The sequence below is a fragment of the Arabidopsis thaliana genome, chromosome 4, assembly GCF_000001735.4.
Source record: "Arabidopsis thaliana chromosome 4, partial sequence".
Classification (NCBI taxonomy): Eukaryota; Viridiplantae; Streptophyta; class Magnoliopsida; order Brassicales; family Brassicaceae; genus Arabidopsis; species Arabidopsis thaliana.
Window position 1 is genome coordinate 14,010,581 of NC_003075.7, and position 23,695 is coordinate 14,034,275.

The 23,695-nt window shown below is 37.6% G+C and overlaps 10 protein-coding genes and 1 non-coding gene across 15 annotated transcripts; 5 read left to right on the top strand and 6 right to left on the bottom strand.

Moving 5' to 3' along the window:
* Window positions 1–104: 104 nt before the first annotated feature.
* LLG3 (LORELEI-LIKE-GPI ANCHORED PROTEIN 3) lies at window positions 105–2,120 on the top strand. Of its 3 annotated transcripts, NM_001203929.2 has the most exons (3): window positions 105–286; window positions 377–433; window positions 564–2,120. In NM_001203929.2, exons 1-3 carry the CDS (start codon window positions 205–207, stop codon window positions 905–907), a joined length of 483 nt encoding a protein of 160 aa, NP_001190858.1. In that variant the 5' UTR covers window positions 105–204; the 3' UTR covers window positions 908–2,120. The 3 variants fall into 3 exon arrangements, with proteins under 3 accessions (NP_001190858.1, NP_001328710.1, NP_194557.2); NM_001341909.1 differs by having other exon boundaries at window positions 105–433; window positions 564–1,226; NM_118968.2 differs by having other exon boundaries at window positions 105–978.
* On the bottom strand, window positions 500–2,117 carry AT4G28290 (uncharacterized protein). Of its 2 annotated transcripts, NM_001341910.1 has the most exons (3): window positions 1,762–2,003; window positions 1,432–1,571; window positions 606–910 (listed from the first exon to the last, which is right to left on the bottom strand). In NM_001341910.1, exons 1-2 carry the CDS (start codon window positions 1,882–1,884, stop codon window positions 1,452–1,454), a joined length of 243 nt encoding a protein of 80 aa, NP_001320080.1. In that variant the 5' UTR covers window positions 1,885–2,003; the 3' UTR covers window positions 606–910; window positions 1,432–1,451. The 2 variants fall into 2 exon arrangements, with proteins under 2 accessions (NP_194558.1, NP_001320080.1); NM_118969.4 differs by having other exon boundaries at window positions 500–1,571; window positions 1,762–2,117.
* A 1,945-nt stretch (window positions 2,121–4,065) lies between the features above and the next one.
* Window positions 4,066–6,517, top strand: AT4G28300 (formin-like protein (DUF1421)). Of its 2 annotated transcripts, NM_118970.6 has the most exons (3): window positions 4,066–4,435; window positions 4,816–5,103; window positions 5,197–6,517. In NM_118970.6, the coding sequence occupies exons 1-3, from the start codon at window positions 4,280–4,282 to the stop codon at window positions 6,241–6,243; spliced, it is 1,491 nt and encodes a 496-aa protein (NP_194559.2). In that variant the 5' UTR covers window positions 4,066–4,279; the 3' UTR covers window positions 6,244–6,517. The 2 variants fall into 2 exon arrangements, with proteins under 2 accessions (NP_194559.2, NP_974630.1); NM_202901.2 differs by having other exon boundaries at window positions 4,086–5,103; window positions 5,197–6,488.
* Window positions 6,518–6,762: 245 nt separating this feature from the next.
* On the top strand, window positions 6,763–7,632 carry AT4G28310 (microtubule-associated protein). Its single transcript, NM_118971.4, has one exon. It carries the CDS (start codon window positions 6,878–6,880, stop codon window positions 7,484–7,486), a length of 609 nt encoding a protein of 202 aa, NP_567804.1. The 5' UTR covers window positions 6,763–6,877; the 3' UTR covers window positions 7,487–7,632.
* MAN5 (Glycosyl hydrolase superfamily protein) lies at window positions 7,603–9,743 on the bottom strand. The gene is made up of 5 exons (NM_118972.5): window positions 9,033–9,743; window positions 8,744–8,941; window positions 8,519–8,641; window positions 8,217–8,428; window positions 7,603–8,115 (listed from the first exon to the last, which is right to left on the bottom strand). Exons 1-5 carry the CDS (start codon window positions 9,390–9,392, stop codon window positions 7,713–7,715), a joined length of 1,296 nt encoding a protein of 431 aa, NP_194561.1. The 5' UTR covers window positions 9,393–9,743; the 3' UTR covers window positions 7,603–7,712.
* Window positions 9,744–11,699: 1,956 nt separating this feature from the next.
* Window positions 11,700–12,725, bottom strand: AT4G28330 (pyrroline-5-carboxylate reductase). Its single transcript, NM_118973.4, has one exon. The coding sequence runs from the start codon at window positions 12,346–12,348 to the stop codon at window positions 11,872–11,874; it is 477 nt and encodes a 158-aa protein (NP_194562.2). The 5' UTR covers window positions 12,349–12,725; the 3' UTR covers window positions 11,700–11,871.
* A 1,228-nt stretch (window positions 12,726–13,953) lies between these two features.
* Window positions 13,954–15,075, bottom strand: AT4G28340 (pyrroline-5-carboxylate reductase). Its single transcript, NM_118974.2, has one exon. It carries the CDS (start codon window positions 14,527–14,529, stop codon window positions 14,050–14,052), a length of 480 nt encoding a protein of 159 aa, NP_194563.1. The 5' UTR covers window positions 14,530–15,075; the 3' UTR covers window positions 13,954–14,049.
* Window positions 15,076–15,996: 921 nt separating this feature from the next.
* Window positions 15,997–18,042, top strand: AT4G28350 (Concanavalin A-like lectin protein kinase family protein; the record flags this gene model as incomplete). Its single annotated transcript, NM_001341911.1, has 1 exon — window positions 15,997–18,042. One exon carries the CDS (start codon window positions 15,997–15,999, stop codon window positions 18,040–18,042), a length of 2,046 nt encoding a protein of 681 aa, NP_001320081.1.
* A 360-nt stretch (window positions 18,043–18,402) lies between these two features.
* On the bottom strand, window positions 18,403–20,469 carry AT4G28360 (Ribosomal protein L22p/L17e family protein). Its single transcript, NM_118976.4, has 6 exons — window positions 20,220–20,469; window positions 20,025–20,092; window positions 19,617–19,769; window positions 19,391–19,501; window positions 19,159–19,225; window positions 18,403–19,003 (listed from the first exon to the last, which is right to left on the bottom strand). The coding sequence occupies exons 1-6, from the start codon at window positions 20,344–20,346 to the stop codon at window positions 18,714–18,716; spliced, it is 816 nt and encodes a 271-aa protein (NP_567805.1). The 5' UTR covers window positions 20,347–20,469; the 3' UTR covers window positions 18,403–18,713.
* A 1,440-nt stretch (window positions 20,470–21,909) lies between these two features.
* Window positions 21,910–21,981, top strand: AT4G28362. Its single transcript has one exon. It is a non-coding gene; the product is annotated as a tRNA-Lys (tRNA).
* Window positions 21,982–22,264: 283 nt separating this feature from the next.
* Window positions 22,265–23,260, bottom strand: ENODL3 (early nodulin-like protein 3). The gene is made up of 2 exons (NM_118977.1): window positions 22,928–23,260; window positions 22,265–22,850 (listed from the first exon to the last, which is right to left on the bottom strand). The coding sequence occupies exons 1-2, from the start codon at window positions 23,106–23,108 to the stop codon at window positions 22,432–22,434; spliced, it is 600 nt and encodes a 199-aa protein (NP_567806.1). The 5' UTR covers window positions 23,109–23,260; the 3' UTR covers window positions 22,265–22,431.
* Window positions 23,261–23,695: the final 435 nt, after the last annotated feature.

The following is a 23,695-nucleotide window of genomic DNA, read 5'->3' on the forward strand; positions in this document are numbered from 1 at the left end:
CTCAATCGATTAAAATAGTAACTAGTTATTTTGTTTTGGCATGTCACTGAATTGATGTTGTTTCTTCTAATTTATGATCCGCTATATCCGCAGCATTTTTCTCTCCTCCTATAACTCTAATGGAAACAGGAAAAAGAAAAAACAAGAAACGATTAGAAACTCAAATGTGACAAAAAGTCAAAAAATAGAGGAGGAAACAAAAACATGAAGATTACTCATCATTGTTTGGTTTCTCTTCTCTCTATCCTCCTTTTGTCTGGATTCGCTTTCTCTCATCACATCTCTCGTAAATTACAATTATCTAATACTTTTACTCGTTTTATTAAAAATATTGTTGAAGTTTCTTTGAAATAATTTATGACATTTCTATGTGCAGTTGATGAATTTGAGTCACACCCATCCACAAGCCGAGCTCTTCTTCAGGCAAAGGCAAGTAAGTAATATAACTCCCAAAATTTACACCATTGATTGTAATCATGTGTTTTAGAAACAAGCTTCATTGATGATTATTAGCTTAATAAGCAAAATATTCCATGATCATTACGTTAATGACATTTTAACAGCATGCAAAGAAGATTTTGCGGCAAAGAATTACACAATCATAACGAGTAAATGCAAAGGACCAAATTACCCGGCCAAAGTATGTTGTTCGGCCTTCAAGGACTTTGCTTGCCCATTCGCGGAAGTTCTTAACGATGAAAAGACAGATTGTGCCTCCACAATGTTTAGCTACATCAATCTCTACGGTCGTTATCCTCCTGGAATATTCGCTAACATGTGCAAAGAAGGCAAAGAAGGTCTCGATTGCACCGACGTCACCCCTACATCATCTTCCCATGCATCGATCCCTCTTGTTTCCACACACGTTTTGCTAATCACCGTTTCCATCTTGTTTCACCTCTTCTAAAGACTTGTAAATGTTACAATATGAGTTATATATTGCATTCCATTGTTAGTTGCTTTGTGAGCATAGATGTAAATGTTTGATTTTTGTTTGCACTCTCATTAACATCATTCGTTATGCCCGGTGTCGATAACTCTACCAGTCGACCTTAAGGAACTCAAGGGATTGCATGACTAAGTTCCGAGTTCCAATCCTAGGCAATGAATAATAATTCTAGAACATGTGTGTTTGGTACACATCATAACACTAGCATTCCTAACATGTTTTGTGGATCAAGAACATGTGTGTTTGGTCATTAATGGGCTGAGCTAATCTCTTAGGCCATATAGAGTCACTAGTTTATTTATGAAGACATGTTTGGTAAACCAAATAGAAGAAACATGAACCTCATAAATCATGCCTCTTGTCTTGGTGGTACACTTTAAGCCGAAGTTACAATAGTGATGTGAAAGAAAGAAAAAAAACGAAACTTAAAATCAGTAAATCTTTGTAGTTAATCAAATGGGGTAAACAATAAGAACCCTTACAAATCAGAACAATGCAAATGTTATCGGTGAGCAGTAACAAGCGTCTCGATGAATCGTAACCCATCAAACCTTGGAGCAAACTTCTCATCTCCCCCATCTTCCGACGAACCCTTCTTCTTCCTCTGTTTTTCCTTTGCCTCCTAACCACAATCAGCAGCTAAAAATTATTCTTTACACATCCGAATCCATGTAAAAGTTAAAAACTCTCCAACTTTGTAATTTGATAAATTTTTGACTATGAGAAACTTATTGTGAGTACTTGAAACAGAGGAGGAACTTTAAATGCTACCGAGAAACAAATAAACAAGAGCTTGATTCTTCTTTTTTTACCTGACGAGAGAGATTAGATTCCGGCGAAGAGAATGACACGGAGGTGTTGGTAGAGCCGGCGGAGATCGCCGTGGCAGAAGCCGCGACAGAGATGGAGGCTGCGATGATTCCAGTTTTCTTCATGTCTTGATCTTAAACTTTCCCAAATTCGTGGACTCTGTTTATACTTTTTTTTGTTTTTCTGTGTTAATAAAATAAAATCTGCAACCGTAGGCAGATGAGAGAAAAATGTGGGAAAAATTGAGGTGTTGGCTTCGATAGTCGACGGTTTATATACGCAATGGGGACAAAAGTTAAATTACGCTAGTTGACCAATTTATGTATCGATAAAGTATGTTACCGTTTTACCCTTTTCTAAATACCTTAAGCATGATTTAATTGCGTTAATTACAGCTAAGATCATTGGTAAACGTTTTTGAATAGAATGATTTATCTTCTAGAAGAATTTAATTGGAGTAAGAATGGGTAGCGTGAAAAATAAGGGGGTTAGTATGGTCAAAGCATTAGAAAAAAAGAAATGTACTTTGAGCCTTGAAGTCAGAACCACACAAAGAGAAACATGATTGGTTGATCTGTTAAATGAAAATGGGTCCATCGTTGGTTGGTAAGTAACCCACGTGTCCGGACAATGTTGCAACTATGAGTTGGTGTTTTGAGAATGTTAAAAGTCAGCTTTGTATTGGACGATTATGCCCCTCTTATTTCTCGTTTATTACTGTTGGTATTGTATGCTCATAAGATAAGGTTCAAGAAAAGAAATGTTCATAAGATAAGGTCGAAACACTAAATGACGGGTGAACAATGGCATTGAACAAGTGGATCTGATTATTTGTCTTTGAGAGCATATCTCAAATGCAAATTGATGTAAACTGATTTGTGGATACCAAACCTAACAAGTCCCATATGGTTTTCTGGTGAGATTTCTCTGCGTCAAATTTAATGTTGAACACATTTATTCTTTGATAAAGACATCACAATCTCGTTAAGTTTTAATACTCGTCTCTATATATTTTACGTCCGGTCACTATTTATGAAAAAAACAGAGTAGTAGAATAAGTTATTAACACATGATCGTACAAAAGCATCTTATGGTGACGTATAGGATCATAATGATATGATTAATAAAGTTTTGATTAAAGATGTATGGATACAAATGAAAGAAAAAAGTTTGCGGCTATATCTCTTTAGGGATGGGTTCTTAATAATTAAAATTACTTTTGAAGGACTTTATCGTTTGCGCAATCTCATAATCATGTCCACATATCTCTACTTTTTCACCGGCCAAAACTTATTCGGTCCATATCCGTATCTTAACGTGAATTATTGATCATGCCGCAAGACCAACAAGCCCACAACTTATTTTACTCTTACATGTGTAAAACAATTAACAACCACAGTGATTGTGGACAGGAGAAGATGAAACAACTCAATGTAAGTAACCCAACACAACCGGTCAATCGGTCATTCTTGTGAACTGGTTTCATTACAAGAACGTGTACCAACTATCTCTAAGCAAACATGCAGAGGCTATGATATCATACATCATATATCAACAAGTTACCAAAAAAAACACTCGTACAGTCGTACTCTTGATGTAACTTCCAAATAATTTTTATATATAACCGGTTCATGTTTCTGGTACATGCTGACAACTACAATATGTTCTTCATACAAGTTTAGCTGACCAATGTGACTACAGATCCCAAAAACTAGCAGCAGTAAGATGGTTGGATTATAACACAAGACCAAGATCAAAGCCCTTCCAATTTCTCAAGAACTCACATATCACTCACTCCTCAAGAAGAACAATTTACTAACTTGAGATCCCTCGTATCTTAAGAAAACACCTTAGGGAAGAAACAATATCAGCGTTGAGAACCTGGTTTCCTCCACAATGCATTTGGCACACATCGGAACTATGGATTCAAAGAGCACCAAAACGAGTCTATATCTCTCAGTTTTATGCCAATGCCAACAGAGCTCAAATGGCACCCATAAAAACATCAAAACAGTCTTCTTTATAGATAATAAGAATATAAGATATCTAGCCTAGCAAAAAGATCGAAACTTTGGGTTTCCCCCTTCGTTACCTCAATCCTCAATAAAAAAAAATTCCAATGAAACGAAGTGAACGAACGACGTCGTTCTATTTTTTAGGTTGCAAATAATTGAAAACAAATAAACGGGACAAATTCACAAGTAATCAATATATTTAGGGACGAAATTACAAATATTTAATAGAAAAACAAGAGTTTGGCTGTTTCCTCCTTCTTTCATCCTTATCACAAGTCTGAACTAAAAAACCTCAATTGTAATAAACAAATTAAAAAGCAAAAATATAATAAAGAGAAAACAAACGTTTTTTTCCTGCTTGCTTCTCTCTTTGCTTGCGTTTTCTCAAAGGTTCGAAGAAAACGAAGAACCACGCTTTTGCTTTTTTCCCAAGACTTAATCTAAAAAGCGAGATTTCCTTCTTTCGATTCTTTTTTCTCAATCTGGTTTTCAGTCTTCGGATTCAATGGCGTCTGGATCTTCGGGTCGGGTCAACTCAGGATCCAAAGGTTTCGATTTTGGCTCCGATGATATCCTTTGCTCTTATGATGACTACACCAACCAAGACTCCTCTAATGGTCCTCACTCCGATCCTGCGATCGCTGCTTCCAACTCCAACAAGGTTAACCACACTGATTTACCCTTTTCTTCCTTTTTTTAGGTTCGGGTATTTTGCTCGATCGGCGATTTTTGTTTGATTTTTGGGAATCTAGAGTTTTGATTTGTGGTTTGCTCAGAGATACGTGTAAAAACAATTTCGAGGAGTCAATATCGAACTAGTCCTCTTAGTGTTGAGCTAATTTAGCTAGTTATTTCTATGTTGGTTGTGACTTATGAGGAGCTATGTTCTGTGGAAACGCCTTAGCTATGAATCTGACTTGGAACTAGAGCTTGTTAAGCTGTGCTTGTCCTCCTTATTTTCAATTGGAAGAAAATTTCATCCACTTTTGATCAGATATACTGAGCGAGTCTTTGTTTATTGTTTCATTTTTTTGCTTGTAGGAATTCCATAAAACAAGGATGGCAAGGTCTTCGGTTTTCCCTACAAGCTCTTACAGTCCACCAGAGGATTCTTTGAGCCAAGACATTACTGACACTGTCGAAAGGACCATGAAGATGTATGCTGATAACATGATGCGCTTTCTTGAAGGCCTCAGTTCACGCTTGTCTCAGCTTGAACTCTACTGCTACAACCTTGATAAGACCATTGGAGAAATGAGATCGGAGTTGACTCATGCACATGAGGATGCCGATGTGAAGCTTAGATCTCTCGACAAACATCTTCAAGAGGTTTGTTATTGTTATGCAATGTTTTTAATCCTTTTTGTTAATTTTAGTTTGTAAAACTCTGATCAGTAATTGACCATGGATGTTCTGTTGTAGGTGCATAGGTCTGTCCAGATTCTTAGAGACAAACAAGAGCTAGCAGATACTCAGAAAGAGCTAGCGAAGCTACAACTTGTGCAGAAAGAGTCATCTTCGTCGTCTCACTCTCAACATGGTGAGGACCGTGTCGCCACTCCTGTTCCAGAGCCTAAGAAGAGCGAGAACACCTCTGATGCACACAACCAGCAGCTTGCACTTGCTTTGCCTCACCAAATAGCCCCACAGCCACAGGTGCAGCCGCAGCCACAGCCACAACAACATCAGTATTACATGCCTCCTCCTCCTACACAGCTTCAAAACACACCTGCACCGGTGCCCGTTTCTACTCCACCATCACAACTTCAAGCACCACCAGCGCAGAGTCAGTTCATGCCCCCACCTCCTGCTCCATCTCACCCAAGCTCAGCCCAAACTCAGTCATTCCCGCAGTACCAGCAAAACTGGCCACCCCAACCACAAGCCAGGCCACAGTCAAGTGGAGGCTACCCAACATACTCGCCTGCACCACCAGGCAACCAACCGCCAGTAGAATCGTTGCCAAGCAGCATGCAGATGCAATCACCATACTCTGGACCTCCTCAACAGTCTATGCAAGCTTACGGATACGGTGCTGCACCACCACCACAGGCTCCTCCTCAGCAGACAAAGATGTCTTACAGCCCCCAGACTGGCGATGGGTATCTACCCTCAGGACCTCCTCCTCCTTCCGGGTATGCCAATGCCATGTATGAAGGTGGGCGAATGCAATACCCACCACCTCAGCCGCAGCAGCAGCAGCAGCAAGCCCATTACTTGCAAGGTCCACAAGGTGGTGGATACTCTCCCCAGCCGCACCAGGCAGGTGGCGGTAACATTGGTGCACCACCTGTGTTGAGATCAAAATACGGTGAACTGATAGAGAAGCTAGTGAGCATGGGTTTCAGAGGAGACCATGTCATGGCTGTTATTCAGCGGATGGAAGAGAGTGGCCAACCCATCGACTTCAACACCCTCCTCGACAGATTGAGTGGGCAGTCCTCAGGAGGACCTCCCAGAGGATGGTGATGCCATGGCTCCCCTCTACTTGTGTATCTTTCAAAATAAAACTGTGCTTCCTCTTCCTCCTCCTCTTTGCGTTACTCTATAGAGGCCCTAGTTTTATTGGGCCCAATAGATTGGGTCTGTTGTGTATTGTTATAAGACTCAATTTATATTTCTTTAAAAAGCCTTATTATTTGTGTATGTGTTACTTTCAATGTTTTTCTTGAACCCAAAATCTCTTATCAATGATTTGCTGCTTTCTTTACTTCACTTTTGTTTTATATAGATTGTGAAAATTAATAACCTGAATAACAAGCTTTTAATATTAAATGGAAATTAGTTCCTATACCAAAAAACCTTTCAAATCATGAAATTTGTGTATTTAGAAAAATTGGAAAAATAAGAAAAATGGAAAAAAAAATGTCAAAAATAGATTTGCGTAAATCCTTAAAACCAAAAAACAAATAGAAAAAAAAAACTGCGGGAAAGGAAAATAGAAGAGGCGCCAAAGATTTTATTTCAAGCAGCGCGGTTAGAGTCTCGCGCCAATAAACATACCGCCACAATCTCCTTCTACATAAACAGCCCTAATCCTCTATCTCAATCTCAATCTCTCATTCATCATCCTCTTTTTTCAATCTCGTTTAAAATTAACATAATGATGACGCCAGTGAAGAAAAGTATCGCCATTAGACCGGTGTCGTTCTACGGAAACGGGCTTCCTCGTCCTCGTTTCTTCGATAATCCTAAGTTCAATGATTACCGTGTTGATCCTCCCCTCTCTGTGCTAGATCCTCTTCTCTCATGGGCGAGAGACGCTCACTGGTCAATGGGTGGTCTCAACTTCACGCGTCTCCGTCTCCAAGGCCGGATCGAAGGAAACGTCAACAAGCTCCGTGCACAGCTTGAGAAATCCACCCCTGTGAAACTCGAATCTGGAAGGAAGAAGAAGAGATCTGGTTCTGAGTCTCCTCCTTCTGCTCCGATTGTGGTGAAACGAAGGAGGTACTTAGATCTGAACGATTCTGATGATGAGGAAGTCGGATCTGAAGATGAAGGTGTGGTTAGAATCAGGAGAAAACTCTCTGATGATTTTGATAGAGTCGCTGAAGAAAGCAAGACTAAACTTGTTGAAGCTAACAAGAAATCGATTAAATCTGAGTTTGTGGAGAAGAAGAGATTGATTGAGAAGAAGAAGATCGTAAAAGTTAACAAGACAAGTTCAACGAGGTCATCTCCAAGACTGGCTAAGCGTAGCTCTAATTAGTTTTCATATTTAGTCTCTTCAATAATTTCTCTTAGGGTTTAGAATTGTTGAGTACTTAGTTTGTTTTTTTGTATTTGTGCTTATAAATATGGATTTATCTATGAACTCTGACCAATGAACTTGAATGCATCAAGATATTTTTACTCACTGAGTTGATTCTTGTATACAACAAAAATGAGAATCAGATTTCACTGTAGAGAAAAAAGACAGTTTACATGTGATTCTCTCAATGTCTGTGAGAACAAAGTTCTTTCAACTTTTGTTCCTTAAGACGTCCTGTGACTTTACCCAATCTGCAAGATTGTTCTATCATCAATTTGTAAATGGAATCTTGTTCATGTGGAACAATCCCAAAGTCATCGTTGAATGTTTCCATGCCTTCCATGAATAGCTGCCACACTAATGTGCCTGCACCTGACTTCTTTCTTTTGGCTGATTTGTAAACCACGTCGAAGATGATTCTGTAGAACTTATCTCGCTGCGATGGTTCGTAGTCCTTGTTCTGGTTTGATAGGCCAAACTCTGTGAAGAGAACTGGCTTCTTTAGTTCTTTCAATCCATCTTCTATGTGAGATTGCATCCATTTCACCACAAACTTTAGCTTCTCTTCAAATGTCTGATTATGAAACCTGCCCATATATACATTTGTAGCAGAATAAAACAAGTGAGAAACCTGCACCTGAAGAGCTCAATGCAATTATATCTTGATTCTCTGATCCAGCTCACTTACCAGTGATCAGGGTAGATATGAACGGATGCAAAATCTATGTTTGAGGAGTTAGAGTTTTGAACAAAGTCTGTTCCGAGCTGGGATGCCCACTGTTCTGGATTAACTGTGAGCCCTTTCGGGCTATTAGGACCATAGAAGCCTTCCAGACCTACTGTGAGGAGATGCTTGTCATCGATTGACTTAATGAATCCCGTCATTTCGTCTATCCAATCCTGTGATCCAGCAAAGAAATACATAAATATATTTGCTGAATAAGAAACAATCTGAACGATTCCAAGTGGCAAGTGAAATGGAATACTCACTTGGAGAGTTTTGCCAGAGACATCAGTCGTGCATCGAGGCTCGTTTATCAACTCCCAAGCGAAAATCGTAGGATCGTTTCTGTACTCTATTCCCGTTACAGAGTTCTTCCTGGTGAGCAGAACCTGCGAATTAGGAAATAATCATTCAATCTTTACTCATTAAACTTCCTCTCACTATCACTCAATGATTAAAATGTTCAATCATAATCAGCAAGAGACCATTACCTTGAGATAATTCTTGAAGTAATTGCGGATAGATGGATCAAAGAAGAAGGAATCATTGGAAGAACTAAGACCAACACCTTCTTGCCATGCCCATTTCACATACTGAGTCTTCCCTCCATAAGCTTGCAAGTTGTTCACTAAGCTAAGCAACAATCTAACATCATGCTTTCTCGCTTCTGCAATTACATGATCCAAAGCCTAACCAACATTATACAAATCCCATTAAACAAGGACAGAGAGAGATCACCACATAACTGAAATTATAAAAAAGAGGAAGAATCATCAAAACCTGAAAGACTCGCTCATCGAATCGGCCAGGAGAGATCTGAAGAGCATTGTAGCCACCGTCATTGAAAGCCCAAGTTCTACAAACAGTGAGACCCATTTTAGCTCCAGCTTCAAGCATTTCACCGACAAGGTTTCTGCTATGTTCATCAACCGCATGGTCCATGAACCAATACGAGTTCCACCCATTTACATAAAGAGGCTTATCATCCACCACAAACTGAGTTCCGTTCCTTTTCACAAACCCTAACTTTGCTTTCCCTTTGTGATTCAACCACAAATCTCGAAATGATAGATAGATGAAAGCTGCACATATAAAAAAACCTAGAATTCGTAGCATTGGCCTGTTCCTTGTGGGAACCATGCTTCTGCCACCTCCTGCTTCACTGCTTCACACACACACACACAGAAATTTCAAACCCAGAATTGGAGAAAGAGCTCCTTTTTTAGTCGGTGCCCACCCAGAAGAAAAAGTCTGTGCCTTGTTCCGTGAATTTCTCTGAAACCCAAACCTTTTATAAAACCCAGACGGAAAAATCAATCGTTTGTAGAAAATTAGCAAAGATTTGAAAAAATAGCTCGCTCAATAACGCTTTAAGCAAACAAGGGAGATACGAACAAGCAGAAGAAATTGAATAATCACAGACACAGATCTATGTATCTTTGTATTTATATTAGTTGTTTATTAGTTATTTAGTTTCACTGTATCTGAAACTTAAAGGACCCAAATTACTATATTTTTCTATTAATTTTTTTACAAAAAAATAATATTTTTCTATTAATTCTAATTTTCTTTTGTGAAAGAAGAAAATAGCTTGAAATAGCCCTTTTGTATTTTACCTTGCAAAAGGGACAAGGCATAATGTGATGTTTTAAAAAAAAAAAAATTACACAAGGTATGATTTTACACTCTATTTCGTAAGTTGAAATTACTTATAAAATATCTTCATAAAAATTGGATATTTATAAATAAAAAAATGGTTGAAGGGGAAAGAACAGAACTTGACCCACCAAAGAAGAGGAAAAAGCACAGGAATTAACCTGGTATTTAGATTTAGAACTAAAAGAGACTAATATGTTGTTGGAAACTTTAAAAGAAGGAATTTAATTTTGATGAGTATCACAGGAAAAAAAATACATTTGAATCTCTTAGGAAAAAAAATAAACAGGGCCACATGCGTTGGAGTGTCATCAACTTCAGATATTTGAGAAAAAATGTTCATTGTTCAATCATGTGATGTGAATTGTGAGCCCAACTCATTTAGAACATACAAAGGTTAATTCTGAGAAGACAAAACAAATCAAATAATTACATTTACATAGAAAATATTTAGCTTCTGCATAAATTCAACATATTCAGTAGCATATTTATTTCTTTGTTCTCTTGAAAATCACTTTTGAGGTGTTCTCCACGTTGTTTATGATGATAAAAGAGCATAGATAGGCTTGACAATTACATTTGTGGTAAGATTCTTTTTATCCTTGTTGTTTAGTCAAAATTGTATAAATTACAATGCTAAATTATGTGAACCTGTTCATCACAGTCGTCTCCGCTTTTGTATTTTTCTAATGTTTTGTTAAGTTCTTAGAATATAGGGTAACAGTACTATCTATTTTCTCTGTCGACATTAGAAAACTTGATGCGTGTGTGTGGTAAATACAATAATAAATAAATAGAAGACAGAAGTAAAATACTTTGAATGCTGTCGGTGACTGCTTTTATTAACAGTTAACACCCAAAGAGTCATTTTAATAATACTAAGGAACAATGTACAGTATTAAATTTTTTTGGATATTTTGCTAGCTATTTTTTGTAATGCAAAGTGTAAAGTTATGTATTAGCCATCTAGTTTTGCAATCAAATTAGTGTAAAGGAAAAAAAAAGAGAGATAAAAGCAGCCTTACTGCTAATTTTGGACCATAATCATTTAATTATTATATAGTATTAGTATATCTAAAGGAGAAACATTCAAACAGACCAATTATTCTTTTGAAGGCCATGTCATGATTTACTACCACCAACCAATGGCATTCGATAATATTTGAAGACAAAGCAAACCAAATCAAAGTAACAATACTAACAGATTTTTGAGAATTACTCATTGTGGATAAAGATTCAAGAGCATTGAGGATCGATTTACTCATGAAGGATCCAGAGCATTGAATGTATGTACATATTTTGTCAAATATTCATAATTATATCTTTGAATTATCGTATGAACTTTTATCAAAAAAAGAATTATCGTATGAACTATGCATTGACTTGGATTGAGCATCTTCTTACACTTGTTATTATTGCTACATTATGAAAAATTGGTGCAACTTATCATCTTTTAAGCTTTTTACTAACCAACTTCAGCTTGGACCATACCTAATCACATGCACTTCCTCCTTCAAACACAATTTATCGTCTGGCCTAGTAGATACTGTATTTAATACGTTGTCACTAAAACAGTTCTCCACTATATACGATAAAATGGGCCATTAATGGTAACCCGTAAGCCCCAATGGGCCTTCTAACCCATATTATAGTTCAGGTTTCAGAAGCTCTTCCATGGACAGAGACAGAGAATGACCGACAAACAAAGAGACCAAAAGAAGAATCTGTGTTCTCTCAAATAAATAAACAAAAGTAATGTAAATTACTTCACGTGTCGGTATTGTGACGTGGAAGCATTCTCTCTGACATCATCAGAAAACACATCAATCCAACAAAGAAGATCGATATTTTCAGATTCAAGAAATCAAATCTTGTTAAACTAAAGTACAAATAATAATGAGGAAAGATTTCAATATACTAGCTGTGAATGTTTTCGTTAATGACAAGAATTCAAAAAAACGAATCAAGAAGATGAAGAGTAAGAGTTAAAGAAGACGAAGTAAGCAAGAAGAGCACAAAGAAGAGCCACAAAGTTTCCTTCTTTAAGAAGAACCCTAAACACAAAACCAGCGATCTCTTTCGTCACTTTCCTTCCTTCAATCACCACTCTCTTCCTAGATTTTCCGGCGAACGCCATCGTCACCACCACTGATATCCAGATCACCACGATCGCAGGCACGGCTATGAACAGCGCCGCCGCCATAGATAAAACTCCGAACACCGCACCAAGAAGCACCGACGCGTAAATCGCAGGCAAACCAGATGATGTCTGATGATTCTCTCCGTACCAATTAACTATTGAATTCAACGAATTCCATGAAGAAGACAATAGGATCGCGTAGACTACAAGAAACAGACAGGCCCATGTTCTTCTCTTGCTTATAACTCTCAAAAACAACTTGTACGAGGTCATCGTCTCTGGTTCTTCCTTATCCGCCATATTTGAGAACACCAGATCTGATCTTATGATTCTGTGTCTGGTTTGGTGAAGTTATGGTATATAGTAAAAGAGCCTTCTTTTGTACAAGCTTCTTTCTTCTTCTGATTCCTTTTTTGGGGTGAGTGTTTGCGGTGAAGAATTGTGAGAAAAGGAAAGTGATCGTACGTTCTTTTTAGTTTATACTTAAGCCTAGTCGAATCTGATGTAACGTGAAGTACACGCTCTTGCTGATTAGGCTGTGTTTGTCACGTGCCTCTTTTATTAGCGGTCCAGTTAAAGTCTTTGCCTTTTCCTGCAAACTGACAGTTGGAGAGCTCTGTTTCCATTTTTTCTAGTTTCACTTTTGGCTCACCTCCCAAACTAACCGTTTCATAAACCAAAGTGATTAGTGATTAATTTGTGTAATACTTACACTGTTTTTCTTAAAAGTTAACACCCAAAAAGTCAATTTATTATGTAAGGAACAATGTATCAAGTTTTTTTGGGTATTTTGGAAATAGTTAATTTTGTATAATGCAAAGTGTAAAGTTGGTTATTAGCAATCTAAGATCTTGCGATCCAATTTACTAGTGTTAAGGAAAGAAAAAAGAGAGATAAAAGCTGCCTATAAGCTATAACTGCTAATTTTGGACCATTATAATTTTATTATTATATAGTATATCTAAAGGGGAAACATTCAAGCAGACCAATTATTCTTTTGAACTACCAACCAATGTCATTCAATAATATCTGAAGACAAAGCAAACCAATTCAAAGTAACAATACTTAAAGATGTTTGAGAATTATACTCAATTACTCATTGTGGATCAAGAGCATTGGAGTATCTTTTTGTCAAATATGCATCATTATTACTTTGAAAACTATGCATTGACTTAGATTGAGTACCTTCTTACACTTGTTATTAATGTTGTATTCTGAAGAATTGGTGCAACTCATCACCTATGAAGCTTTTTTACTTACCCAACTTCAGCTTGGACCATACCTAATCACATGCACTTACTCCTTACACAATTTTTCTTCTTCTTCGTCGTCACATTCACAATATATCTGTTTCACAATTACTAGGCTATCATCATCGTACTCTAGTATTTGGCATCTCACATAGTTTAAATATATTTATATCAAGTATTCAGCTGATAGAAAGTTATAAGTTAGATACTGTATTTAACGTTTTCACTAAAACAGAAAATGAGCCATTGATGGTAATCAGTAAAGCCCAAATGGGCCTTCAAACCCATATTATAGTTGAGGTTTCAGAAGCTCTTCCACGGAAGAGACAGAGAATGACCGACAAACAGAGAGACGACCAAAAGAAGAATCTGTGTTCTCTCTCAAAGAAATAAACAAAAGAAATGTCAATAACTTCACGTGTCGGTATTGTGACGTGGAAGCATTCGTTTTGACATCATCAGAGAACACATCAATCCAACAAAGAAGATCGATATTTTCAGATTCAAGAAATCAAATCTTGTTAAACTAAAGGACAAATAATGAAGAAAGATTTCAATATATACACACTTTTTTTTTGGTATCAATGTTAAGTTTAAAAAAAAGAAGACGCAAACATGCAAAGAAGGGAATCGAACTCAACACCCAAAACTTGCATGGGGTGTTGTACTATTTTACAACATATACCATAAGATAAGATGTCAATATATTAGTTATGAATGTTTTCGTTAATGACAAAATGCAAAAACTGAATCAAGAAGATGAAGAGTAATAAGAGTTAAAGAAGACAAAGTAAGCAATAACAGCACAAAGAAGAGCCACAAAGTTTCCTTCTTTAAGAAGAACCTTAAACACATAACCAGCAATTTCTTTCGTCACTTTCCTTCCTTCAATCACCACTTTCTTCCTCGACTTTACGGGGAACGCTATTGTCACCACTACCGATATCCAGATCACAACGATCGCTGGCACAGCGATGAACAGAGCTGCCGCCATAGATAGAACTCCGAACACCGCACCAAGAAGAACCGACGCGTAAATAGCAGGCAAACCAGATGATGTCTGATGATTCTCTCCGTACCAATTCACTATCGAATTCAACGAATTTCTTGAAGAAGACAAAAGGACCGCGTAGACTACAAGAAACAGACAGACCCATGTTCTCCTCTTGCTTATGACTCTCAAAAACAGCTTGTACGAGGTCATCGTCTCTTGTTCTTCCTTATCCGCCATATTTGAGAACACCAGATTTTCTTATGATTCTGTGTTGGAATTGAAACTTTGATTAAACCTGAAAAAGAGAAAAGCTTCAAGTGGGAAGAAGATGAAGAAAAGAGAAGAACCAAAAGCAAAGCAAAAGGAGAAGAAGAAGTTGTCGAAGAAGAAGAGTCAACAGAAGAGATGAGAAAGTCAAAGATGAGGCTATTGGGCTAGAGTGAAGCCCACATAGTAAATTAGTAATTGTGTGTTTTGGTTAGTAAATGGGCTATTATTAGAGTTGAGCCCAGATTTTGTGCATATGGTGTGCTTATAATTAAGCTAAGCTAGAGTAGCTAAAGAGTAGTTGTTAAGAGGAGTTGTGGTGTAAGGTTTAGTAGTTTAACGTTACTTGTGGTTTTAGTCTAGTCCTTAGGAATAATCATGTCTAAGTGGGAGTAGTTTTAAAGCTAGAATGTTAAGTGTGTGAATGTGTATCTTGTGGTGAAATACCACTATAAGTATGTGTATTGTGTCTTGTAGAGTTATCCTTGTGATCCATTAGTACAATGTAGACAACTAAAAGAAAAAAAAGAAAAAATCGTTTCTTGTGTTTCTCTCTAAACAATAACAAAAACAGAGAGTGTAACAATGAGAGAGAGACATAAAGAATGAGAGTTCTAACCTAGTGTAAAAGGGAGGTAACATTCGGTGTCTGGTTTGGTAAAGTTATGGTAAATAGTAAAACAATATTTGCAATGTTGCACACTGTCAACATCTCCCAAACGCACCGTTTCATAAACCAAAGTGATTAGTGATTGATTAGTAATACTTGCACTGTTGCACATAGTAATAAGAGAATATCAACTTCAATGTTTTTGAATTGAACAATGAACCTACCAAAAAAGTAGTTACTGTTAGGCATTTGACATGATGATTTTAGGATTAATATATACTAGGTCCTATTAATACTATGATGCTTACAGGTGACGAATAATTTGAGTTATGTGCGATATGTTTGAAAGAATTAAAGAGGAGAATCAAGAAGAAGATGAATATTTGACATTTCAAAGCTGACTTTTTTGACGAATAAGTTCATCATTATTCACACCTATAAATGTGGACAGCGAAATACCAAGTCCAACAATTTCACGATTAATTCCAAGTGGCTTGGATCAAGAAATATACAAAAACAAAATTCCAAATGCTTAGGAAAATAAATAAACGAGAGATCAAATTATCACGGCGGATATTATTTCGTCCACATTTGTTGTTCAAACAGATTTCTAACACATATAATTAGCATATATACATTAAACAACATTATCTCCTTAATAATTTTGACTCTGGAACAGATCTTTCCAGTTTCAGACAATATATTTGAACAATCGGTTCGTTGAATCGAGAACAAACCAATCAAATCTCTTTTGACAAAGCTCTTCTTCTTCTTCCCATAAAACTTCACAACGGCACACGTCTACGAAAAAACCTCTCTCAGTCATCATGTTCTCTAAAGTTTCCATTCTTCTCTTTTCCCTCGCATCCCTACTCTTGTTCCGATCAACCACAGGCATCGAATTCATCTACAACTCCAATTTCACCACAACCAACACACTTCTCCTCGGCAACGCCACTGTTAAATCTCCACCGTCGATCCTCACCCTCACCAACCAAACCACTTTCTCCATCGGACGTGGCCTCTACCCTTCAAGAATCAACGCCTCCTCCTCCTCTGCCTCGCCGTTACCTTTCGCCACATCATTCATCTTCTCCATGGCTCCTTTTAAACACCTCTCTCCTGGCCACGGCTTCGCCTTCGTCTTCCTTCCTTTCTCCGAAACCTCCGCCGCAAGCTCATCTCAGCATCTCGGCCTCTTCAACTTCACCAATAACGGTGACCCCAATAGCCGAATCTTCGCCGTTGAATTCGATGTTTTCGCTAACCAAGAGTTCAACGACATCAACGACAACCACGTCGGCGTCGACGTCAATTCTCTCACTTCCGTTGCATCTGAAACTGCAGGTTTCTATGGAGGCAGAGACGGCCAGAGATTCACGGAGCTGAAGCTTAACAGTGGCGAGAATTATCAGGCGTGGATCGAGTTTAATGGGTCAGCGATCAATGTCACGATGGCTAGAGCTAGCTCTAGAAAGCCCATAAGACCACTCATAAGCATTCCATTAAATCTCACTGGAGTCTTACTTGATGATATGTTCGTTGGATTCACTGCCTCCACAGGACAACTAGTGCAGAGCCATAGGATTCTCTCATGGAGTTTTAGTAACTCCAATTTCTCCATTGGTGATGCTTTGATCACTAGGAATCTACCTTCGTTTAAATTGTCAGGTGACTCTGTTTTGAAGTCTAAAGGCTTCATTGCTGGGGTCTCTAGTGGTGTTGTGTTGTTAGTCTCTGTTATTGGGCTCCTCTGTTTCTACGTTGTAAGGCGTCGAAGGCAGAGACTAGAAGGAGACGTGGAAGATTGGGAAACAGAGTATTGGCCTCACAGAGTGCAATACAAAGATGTTTTGGAAGCAACAAAAGGGTTTTCCGATGAGAACATGATCGGATACGGAGGGAATTCTAAAGTGTACAGGGGAGTGTTGGAAGGTAAAGAAGTTGCGGTTAAGAGAATAATGATGAGTCCTCGAGAGAGCGTTGGCGCGACGAGTGAGTTCTTAGCTGAGGTCTCGAGCTTAGGGAGGTTGAGACACAAGAATATAGTTGGACTAAAAGGTTGGTCTAAGAAAGGAGGAGAGAGTCTGATATTGATTTACGAGTATATGGAGAATGGAAGTGTCGATAAGCGGATATTTGATTGTAACGAGATGTTGAATTGGGAGGAAAGAATGAGAGTGATAAGAGACCTAGCCTCAGGGATGTTGTATCTACACGAAGGGTGGGAGACAAAGGTGTTACATAGAGATATAAAGTCAAGCAATGTGTTGCTTGACAAGGATATGAACGCGAGGGTAGGTGATTTTGGGTTGGCTAAGTTGCAGAACACTAGTAAAGAGATGGTTAGCACGACACATGTTGTTGGAACAGCGGGTTATATGGCGCCTGAGTTGGTTAAGACAGGGAGAGCATCAGCGCAAACCGATGTGTATAGCTTTGGAGTGTTTGTGTTGGAGGTAGTGTGTGGAAGGAGGCCAATAGAGGAAGGAAGAGAAGGGATAGTGGAATGGATATGGGGACTAATGGAGAAAGACAAAGTGGTTGATGGTTTAGACGAGAGAATAAAGGCGAATGGAGTGTTCGTGGTCGAGGAAGTGGAGATGGCTCTGAGAATAGGACTGTTGTGTGTGCATCCTGATCCGAGAGTGCGTCCGAAGATGAGACAAGTGGTGCAGATATTGGAACAAGGGAGATTAGTGGAGGATGGTGGTGAAAGGGAAATAAGCTTGTTGGAGAGAGTGAAGAGCTCTTACTTGTTGGAAACTGGTGAGGGAAGCAGACAACAACATCCCACGTTCCAAGATGTATGGAATTCGTCTTCTTATTCTAATTCCTTCCAAACTTATGATTCTATTCTTCATGGAAGGTGAAAAAACTAGCCTGGGAGTATTTTTTAATCGAATTTCTATACTATTAGTTTATACATGCTGTGTGATTCTTTTGTATATAAGATTGTATGTATTTGATGACTAAATTGCATGAATCATTTTGGGATGATGGTAGGGGCCTGTGACTGTTATTTATTATTATTACTATCAATTATAATGATATTAAAATTGAATTATGTTGTAACATAGTGACAAAACAAATATCATATTAATAATAAAAAATTAAAATATAAATTTCTTAAATAAATGACTAAATAAATATTCTCAACAAACAAAATGCATATGTATATTCATTCATTTATTCTTTTAATATCCAAAAATTGCATTAAGAAGTGGAACAAACTGATAAAAATTATGGACCTTCGGGATTATGATGATAAATGTTGTTTTGATTCGTCAAATTATCCAGACGATTTTTTTCCATGTTTCCAACACAAGTTACATCCAAAATGATTGTTAACACCTCCAGAAACAGAATGGAGAAAAACAGAGACGCTTTTGTTAAGTGAAGTTTCCTCTCTGGGAACATGTTTATTGAATACAAGAAGCAAACAGGTCCTATAGAGTTCCAATACAATATCAAACCAAAACCAAAAAAAAAAGCAATTTACCATAACAGAGAAGCTCTTGTTGCAATTGCGGGAACAAAGATACTAGTGAGACGACCGTACCAACTCTGAGGACCGATGATTGGCTTTGGTACCTCTGCGGTTCCATATTGGACTTGTCTCGATGAGCTTGTGTGGTACAAGCTGTCTCTCCCGTTTGCTTTTCTTCTTAAAATTGTGAACTTTGAGCCTTGCAATCTCAGCTTCTTCCTCTGGAGTCGTCTCTCTAACTATGACTGTTAGGCGACACCGGGGTATTGATATAATCCCGCTTCTTCCTTTTGCATGGTAAGCTACCTTCTTCCCAAACAGTCCCTTCCCAACAAATGCTTCCGCTGCAATCACATATCACAAGCTTAGATGAAATACATCGTTCTGGCATATCATGTTTGCTTCCTTAAAGTACCAATCGGCGAACTCTCTAAAATATCACGTTCTCTTTTTAAATGTAAAACAAGGAAATCAGGGATCCAGAATCAGTTTTACATACCAACAAGGAGACGGTCAGGATCTAGTCCATGGTTATGAGTAGCATTTGCCCGGGCAGCGTGGATAACCTGCAGTATAATGTATTTAACTCCTTTAAGCATTGTATTAACAAAACAAGTTGTATGCTAAGTATCATTAGATGAGGAAAGTTATCAAATGCCTGGAGAGGAGATTAGACTAGACACTCGAAATCCAACAGTGATTTGTTTGTAAACTCGGATCTCAGAGATTACCCGGTACACAGTTTGTGCAGCTCGTTTGACTGTGACCTGCAATTGGATCAAAGCATCTTCAACACGCATGCCACGGACTAGTGCTGCAACCAGGTTGACCTTCTTAGGACTCTGAAAACAAGCAAGGTTGGGCACATTATATAACTAGATTGAGATGGAAAAATATTAAACGAAATGGAGCAGATCATCTGAAAAGTAAAACTGTTCTAGGAGTTAAAGAAGACACCTGCTTTATAGACTTGAGGACAGCCTGAACTTTCTGACGCTTTGGGATAATCTTCTGCTCTTCTTCTTTTCCACTACCCAACAGAGCTGGAGATGACAAAGGTGATGATACAGGCTCTTCACTCGCCTGCAATTGTCTCGAGGTAGAGATCCCCTGAAAACATACCCAAATTGAAATTTCATACCCTAAAGTACAGGTCCCTAAGTTGACTAGAGACGCATAGTTCCAAAAGATGAGTCTCTTCGCCTAATTCACATGGATAACAGATATAGTCTCCCACTAGCAACATTCTCACTTCCCAAATTTTGAAATTCGATTTTTCAATGCAGCAACAAATTTGCTATATCAGGAAACAAGAAACTCCAATCTCAGTAAAACACAAAAGAAATGTCGATTCAAATGCATTACCAGTTGTTGTAGATGATGATACAGTGGTCTGGAGGAGTAGGATGGTCTCAGGAGACTCTGCAAGTAACCTATAATCACCAGCAAAAAAACTCAACTCAAACACACAATTCACAAACACGAAGACCAGATAACACATGCCCTTTGAAAGACCCACTAAGAAACACACTAGATTTCGGAAATGATCAAAAAGTCAACCTTGTGAGAAAGGGGATTCTAAATTCCGAGTAGAAGAAGAGTAATTTGCTGTAGAAATGTGACTGTTCTTCACTCTTCTACCAACTTGACGAATAACAGTCTGCAAATTCCTCTTCCAACCCACCATTTTGTTTCTGAAAACGCTAAGGATATGAATCAGAGAATGTAAACGATTGGCTCAATGCCGGTTCTACGGGTTTTCGAGGAGTTGCATCTGAAGCTACAGTACTACTGAAGAAACAAAATTAGGTTTTGTGGGGAAGATGATGAACACACCAAATTTGGGCCGAGCCCGTTACGTTTAAGCTTTGAGAAAAGGCTGGATTATGGGCCTATGACATCCGAGTTTATTTTATCTTTTTGGTTTCTATCCACATTTGATTGTTGAGAAATTAATAATATTGTTTTATCTTATGTTTAATTAGTAAGAGCTTATTAAAATTTATTTTATGGATTTTATTATACATTTAATTTATAGAAAAAAAATTCTAGTTTAAATGCATTAAATTCCGGTATATTAACTTTTAGAAAGATATTTTTTGAAGTAATTAGTTTTGATAAGTTTAAGAACCTAATGTGTTTTGTAATTATTATTAAAATATGTTGATGTTTTTGCTTTCTACACTTGCAGGTCCGTGCGATAGGAGAAGGGATGAGATTTAGATTTGGACATGTAGATGATGAACTAGCACATATTAGGGATCAACACCAGCAACTAATTTCTCTTCTCTGTGCCATTGCAGCAAATATAAGAGGTGACGGAGCAGAGCCGTGCCAAGGTCAATGGTTGCCGGAGGCGGCCAAATGAAATTTGCCCCAATTCACAAGCAAAGATGCTTATAATAATAGAAGTAAAAGTGTTTACAAAAATAAATTGTCATATGACAAAAGATTCAAAGTTAATTTTTTTAACCAATTCTATATCGAATGCTTTAACCTAAATTTATAATGCTTTGTTCTGTTTTATTTATTTATTCTGTGAATATTTTTCTATTTTTAATTCTATATTTTTATTATTTAGGTAAATGTAAGTGATTTGTCAATATTAAACCTATGAAACTAAAGTTATCTTGTAAAAATATATGCTCCTAAGTTTTTTTCAAAAATTTGAGGACGTAGGCGAATGTTTCTTTCTTTTGCCTTGAGGCACGGCTCTGTGACGGAGTCCCACCACCTTTGGTGGGTAAATTTATTAGAGGTCCTTAGGTGGTTGGAGGTGGAAGCTATACTTGTGTATTATTTCATAATATTGCCCATTTCATCAAGTTGTTGGCCTATCAGTTTTGTCTTATCATCCACTGCTTGAAAATCTTGTTCTAGTCGCATGAAAATCTCCTAATAAAATTTTAAGATAGTTAAGAGACTTTGTTGTTTTTTTGATGGTCAATAGCAAATGGTAGTAGATACCCGCATTTTTATGAATCTATATCATATTCCAAACAAAAGACTTCCAAACAGGAGCGTCCATACTAGAGACATTAGAGATCCAGAATCAAACTTTCAACTTTCGACCCAAGGGCTGGTATTAGTCTTACAACAGCCACATCCACAACAAGAGGCAAGCTCTTCAACAAAAAAGAGTCAATCGGCTTTATGATTGAGTTAACAACCTAAATACCAACTATTTCATTGGTAATTTGATCTGCAAAAACATACAATAATTAACATAATTTAAATTTTTTGTCATATAGCCGTCTTAGCTCAGTGGTAGAGCGCGTGGCTTTTACCCACGAGGCCGTGGGTTCGATCCCCACAGACGGCGGTAGTATATTTTTTTTGTTAACTCCTTGACATATTCTCTCTATTGGATTTCGGTGTACCGGTTTAATATATTGATTAAAGTTAAATTGTTCAAACCATTCTTATATGTACAAAAAGTGTATAAGATCTATTTATATGTTTCAACAAGATTTTAGTTTGTGTGGAGAAGTTTTATTGCATGAGCTATGTGAACTCTACATATTCGTCGTATATATTCATATTAGTGTGATCATAATTAAAACACAAAATAAAAACATTCGCATCTAATCAATACAAAAAAACATCTTAAATATTTTCTTTAGTAAGAACAAAAACGAGACAGCGGAAACATTAAAAATGGGTTACAAGATGCTTCAAACATACAAATAAAAAGGCACATAAATATGAAACTCAATGGTAGAGTAATTAATACCCTCACAAATTTAATGACTAGCGACAATATATAAACCCCTCAAAACAGAGAACTTATCATAATCACAAGAACCACCATCCCCGGACCAACCAAACCGGCCGAATTGGGAGCTGTAGCCGGTCCTGGAGCTGGAACACGAGAGTTTGAATCAGATGATGGTTCCACTCCTGGAGAAGGCCCCGGCGAAGACAACTCCTGATGGACCGGAGACGGGGAGGGAGAGGTATGACGAGGAGAGTGGCTGTGGTGGACGGTGGACAAGACCTTGACGGCTAGCTTCTGACCTTTAAGACAGTTTTGAGAGTTGCCACTAATGAAAAAGTAGGAACCTGAGTGGCTAAGTAGGAAGAGAGAGTCTCCGTCTGAGAGGGAAGTCAGGGGGTGTGTCGTGTTGCATGTGTTGTACTCTTGTTCAGTCACCTCCAACACTGAATCTTTTCCCTTGGCGTACTTAAAATCTTGTAAAAATCAAAATTACTATGCATTAATATTGACACATTGTGTATATATAGTAGAGAAGAGGAAATAGACTTACGAAGAGTGTCGTTGACTTGAAACCGGTTTCGGTGAGACCAATGAGAATAATCTTCGGAAGGAGTCGGGACCCAACCATCTTTCCCACCAACATAGAACTTGTATCCATTTGATATCGTAAACCCTAAACCCATCAACATCACAAACATAAGGTAAAGATCAAACCTCATGACCAAACCCATCTCCGATGCAAAACGTTAATCAAACCCCAACTTCTTACTAACTCTTTTGAAGTGAGTGTGTGTGTGTGTGTGTGTTTGCAACCTCAAGAGGTGCTTATTTATGGTGAAAGTAAAGAAAACATAGCCGTTAGGTCAAGCTTTTTGGGCTGTGCATCGATTACCTAAAGAAATGCGAATTAAGTAGAAGCGTTTTGGTTTTGCTCCTGTCTTCTTTTGAACACGTCTCGACATGCAGTGGACTTAACGGCTATCTACCTTTAATTTTTCACTTTCTTTCTCACAAACAAACATTTCTCACTCAGATCTTGTAATTATTTAGCCATCAAATATAAAATTGTAATCCTTTAGTATTTATTATTATTTAAAACTTACGTTACATATTGTTTTATTTTATATTTCAATTTACAAATCGATAAATATCCCAGTGATACAATAATAAAATTTTAGTGGGCCTTTCAAATGGATTGGGTATGTTGTAAGAAAGGCTTTGCAGTTTCTTCTCCTCTACCTTTAAAGCCCAACTATTAGTAGAAGACTGAATCCTTTTTGATTGTCTTGTAGTTTACACAATGTACACAATCTTTCTC

Coding starts and splice junctions, on each gene's coding strand:
- AT4G28300 (NM_118970.6), top strand. CDS start 4,280: ATGGCGTCTGGATCTTCGGGTCGGGTCAACTCAGGATCCAAAGGTTTC. Junction 4,436..4,815: donor CTGCTTCCAACTCCAACAAG/GTTAACCACACT, acceptor TTTTGCTTGTAG/GAATTCCATAAAACAAGGAT. Junction 5,104..5,196: donor TCGACAAACATCTTCAAGAG/GTTTGTTATTGT, acceptor GTTCTGTTGTAG/GTGCATAGGTCTGTCCAGAT.
- ENODL3 (NM_118977.1), bottom strand. CDS start 23,108: ATGGGTTTGGTCATGAGGTTTGATCTTTACCTTATGTTTGTGATGTTG. Junction 22,851..22,927: donor TCAAGTCAACGACACTCTTC/GTAAGTCTATTT, acceptor GATTTTTACAAG/ATTTTAAGTACGCCAAGGGA.
- AT4G28310 (NM_118971.4), top strand. CDS start 6,878: ATGATGACGCCAGTGAAGAAAAGTATCGCCATTAGACCGGTGTCGTTC.
- AT4G28330 (NM_118973.4), bottom strand. CDS start 12,348: ATGGCGGATAAGGAAGAACCAGAGACGATGACCTCGTACAAGTTGTTT.
- MAN5 (NM_118972.5), bottom strand. CDS start 9,392: ATGGTTCCCACAAGGAACAGGCCAATGCTACGAATTCTAGGTTTTTTT. Junction 8,942..9,032: donor TCGATGAGCGAGTCTTTCAG/GTTTTGATGATT, acceptor AATGTTGGTTAG/GCTTTGGATCATGTAATTGC. Junction 8,429..8,518: donor TCTCTGGCAAAACTCTCCAA/GTGAGTATTCCA, acceptor GCTGGATCACAG/GATTGGATAGACGAAATGAC.
- LLG3 (NM_001203929.2), top strand. CDS start 205: ATGAAGATTACTCATCATTGTTTGGTTTCTCTTCTCTCTATCCTCCTT. Junction 287..376: donor TTTCTCTCATCACATCTCTC/GTAAATTACAAT, acceptor TTCTATGTGCAG/TTGATGAATTTGAGTCACAC. Junction 434..563: donor TCTTCTTCAGGCAAAGGCAA/GTAAGTAATATA, acceptor ACATTTTAACAG/CATGCAAAGAAGATTTTGCG.
- AT4G28290 (NM_118969.4), bottom strand. CDS start 1,884: ATGAAGAAAACTGGAATCATCGCAGCCTCCATCTCTGTCGCGGCTTCT. Junction 1,572..1,761: donor AATCTAATCTCTCTCGTCAG/GTAAAAAAAGAA, acceptor GATTGTGGTTAG/GAGGCAAAGGAAAAACAGAG.
- AT4G28340 (NM_118974.2), bottom strand. CDS start 14,529: ATGGCGGATAAGGAAGAACAAGAGACGATGACCTCGTACAAGCTGTTT.
- AT4G28360 (NM_118976.4), bottom strand. CDS start 20,346: ATGGTGGGTTGGAAGAGGAATTTGCAGACTGTTATTCGTCAAGTTGGT. Junction 19,502..19,616: donor TCCTCAAGTCTATAAAGCAG/GTGTCTTCTTTA, acceptor GCTTGTTTTCAG/AGTCCTAAGAAGGTCAACCT. Junction 19,226..19,390: donor CTGCACAAACTGTGTACCGG/GTAATCTCTGAG, acceptor ATTATACTGCAG/GTTATCCACGCTGCCCGGGC.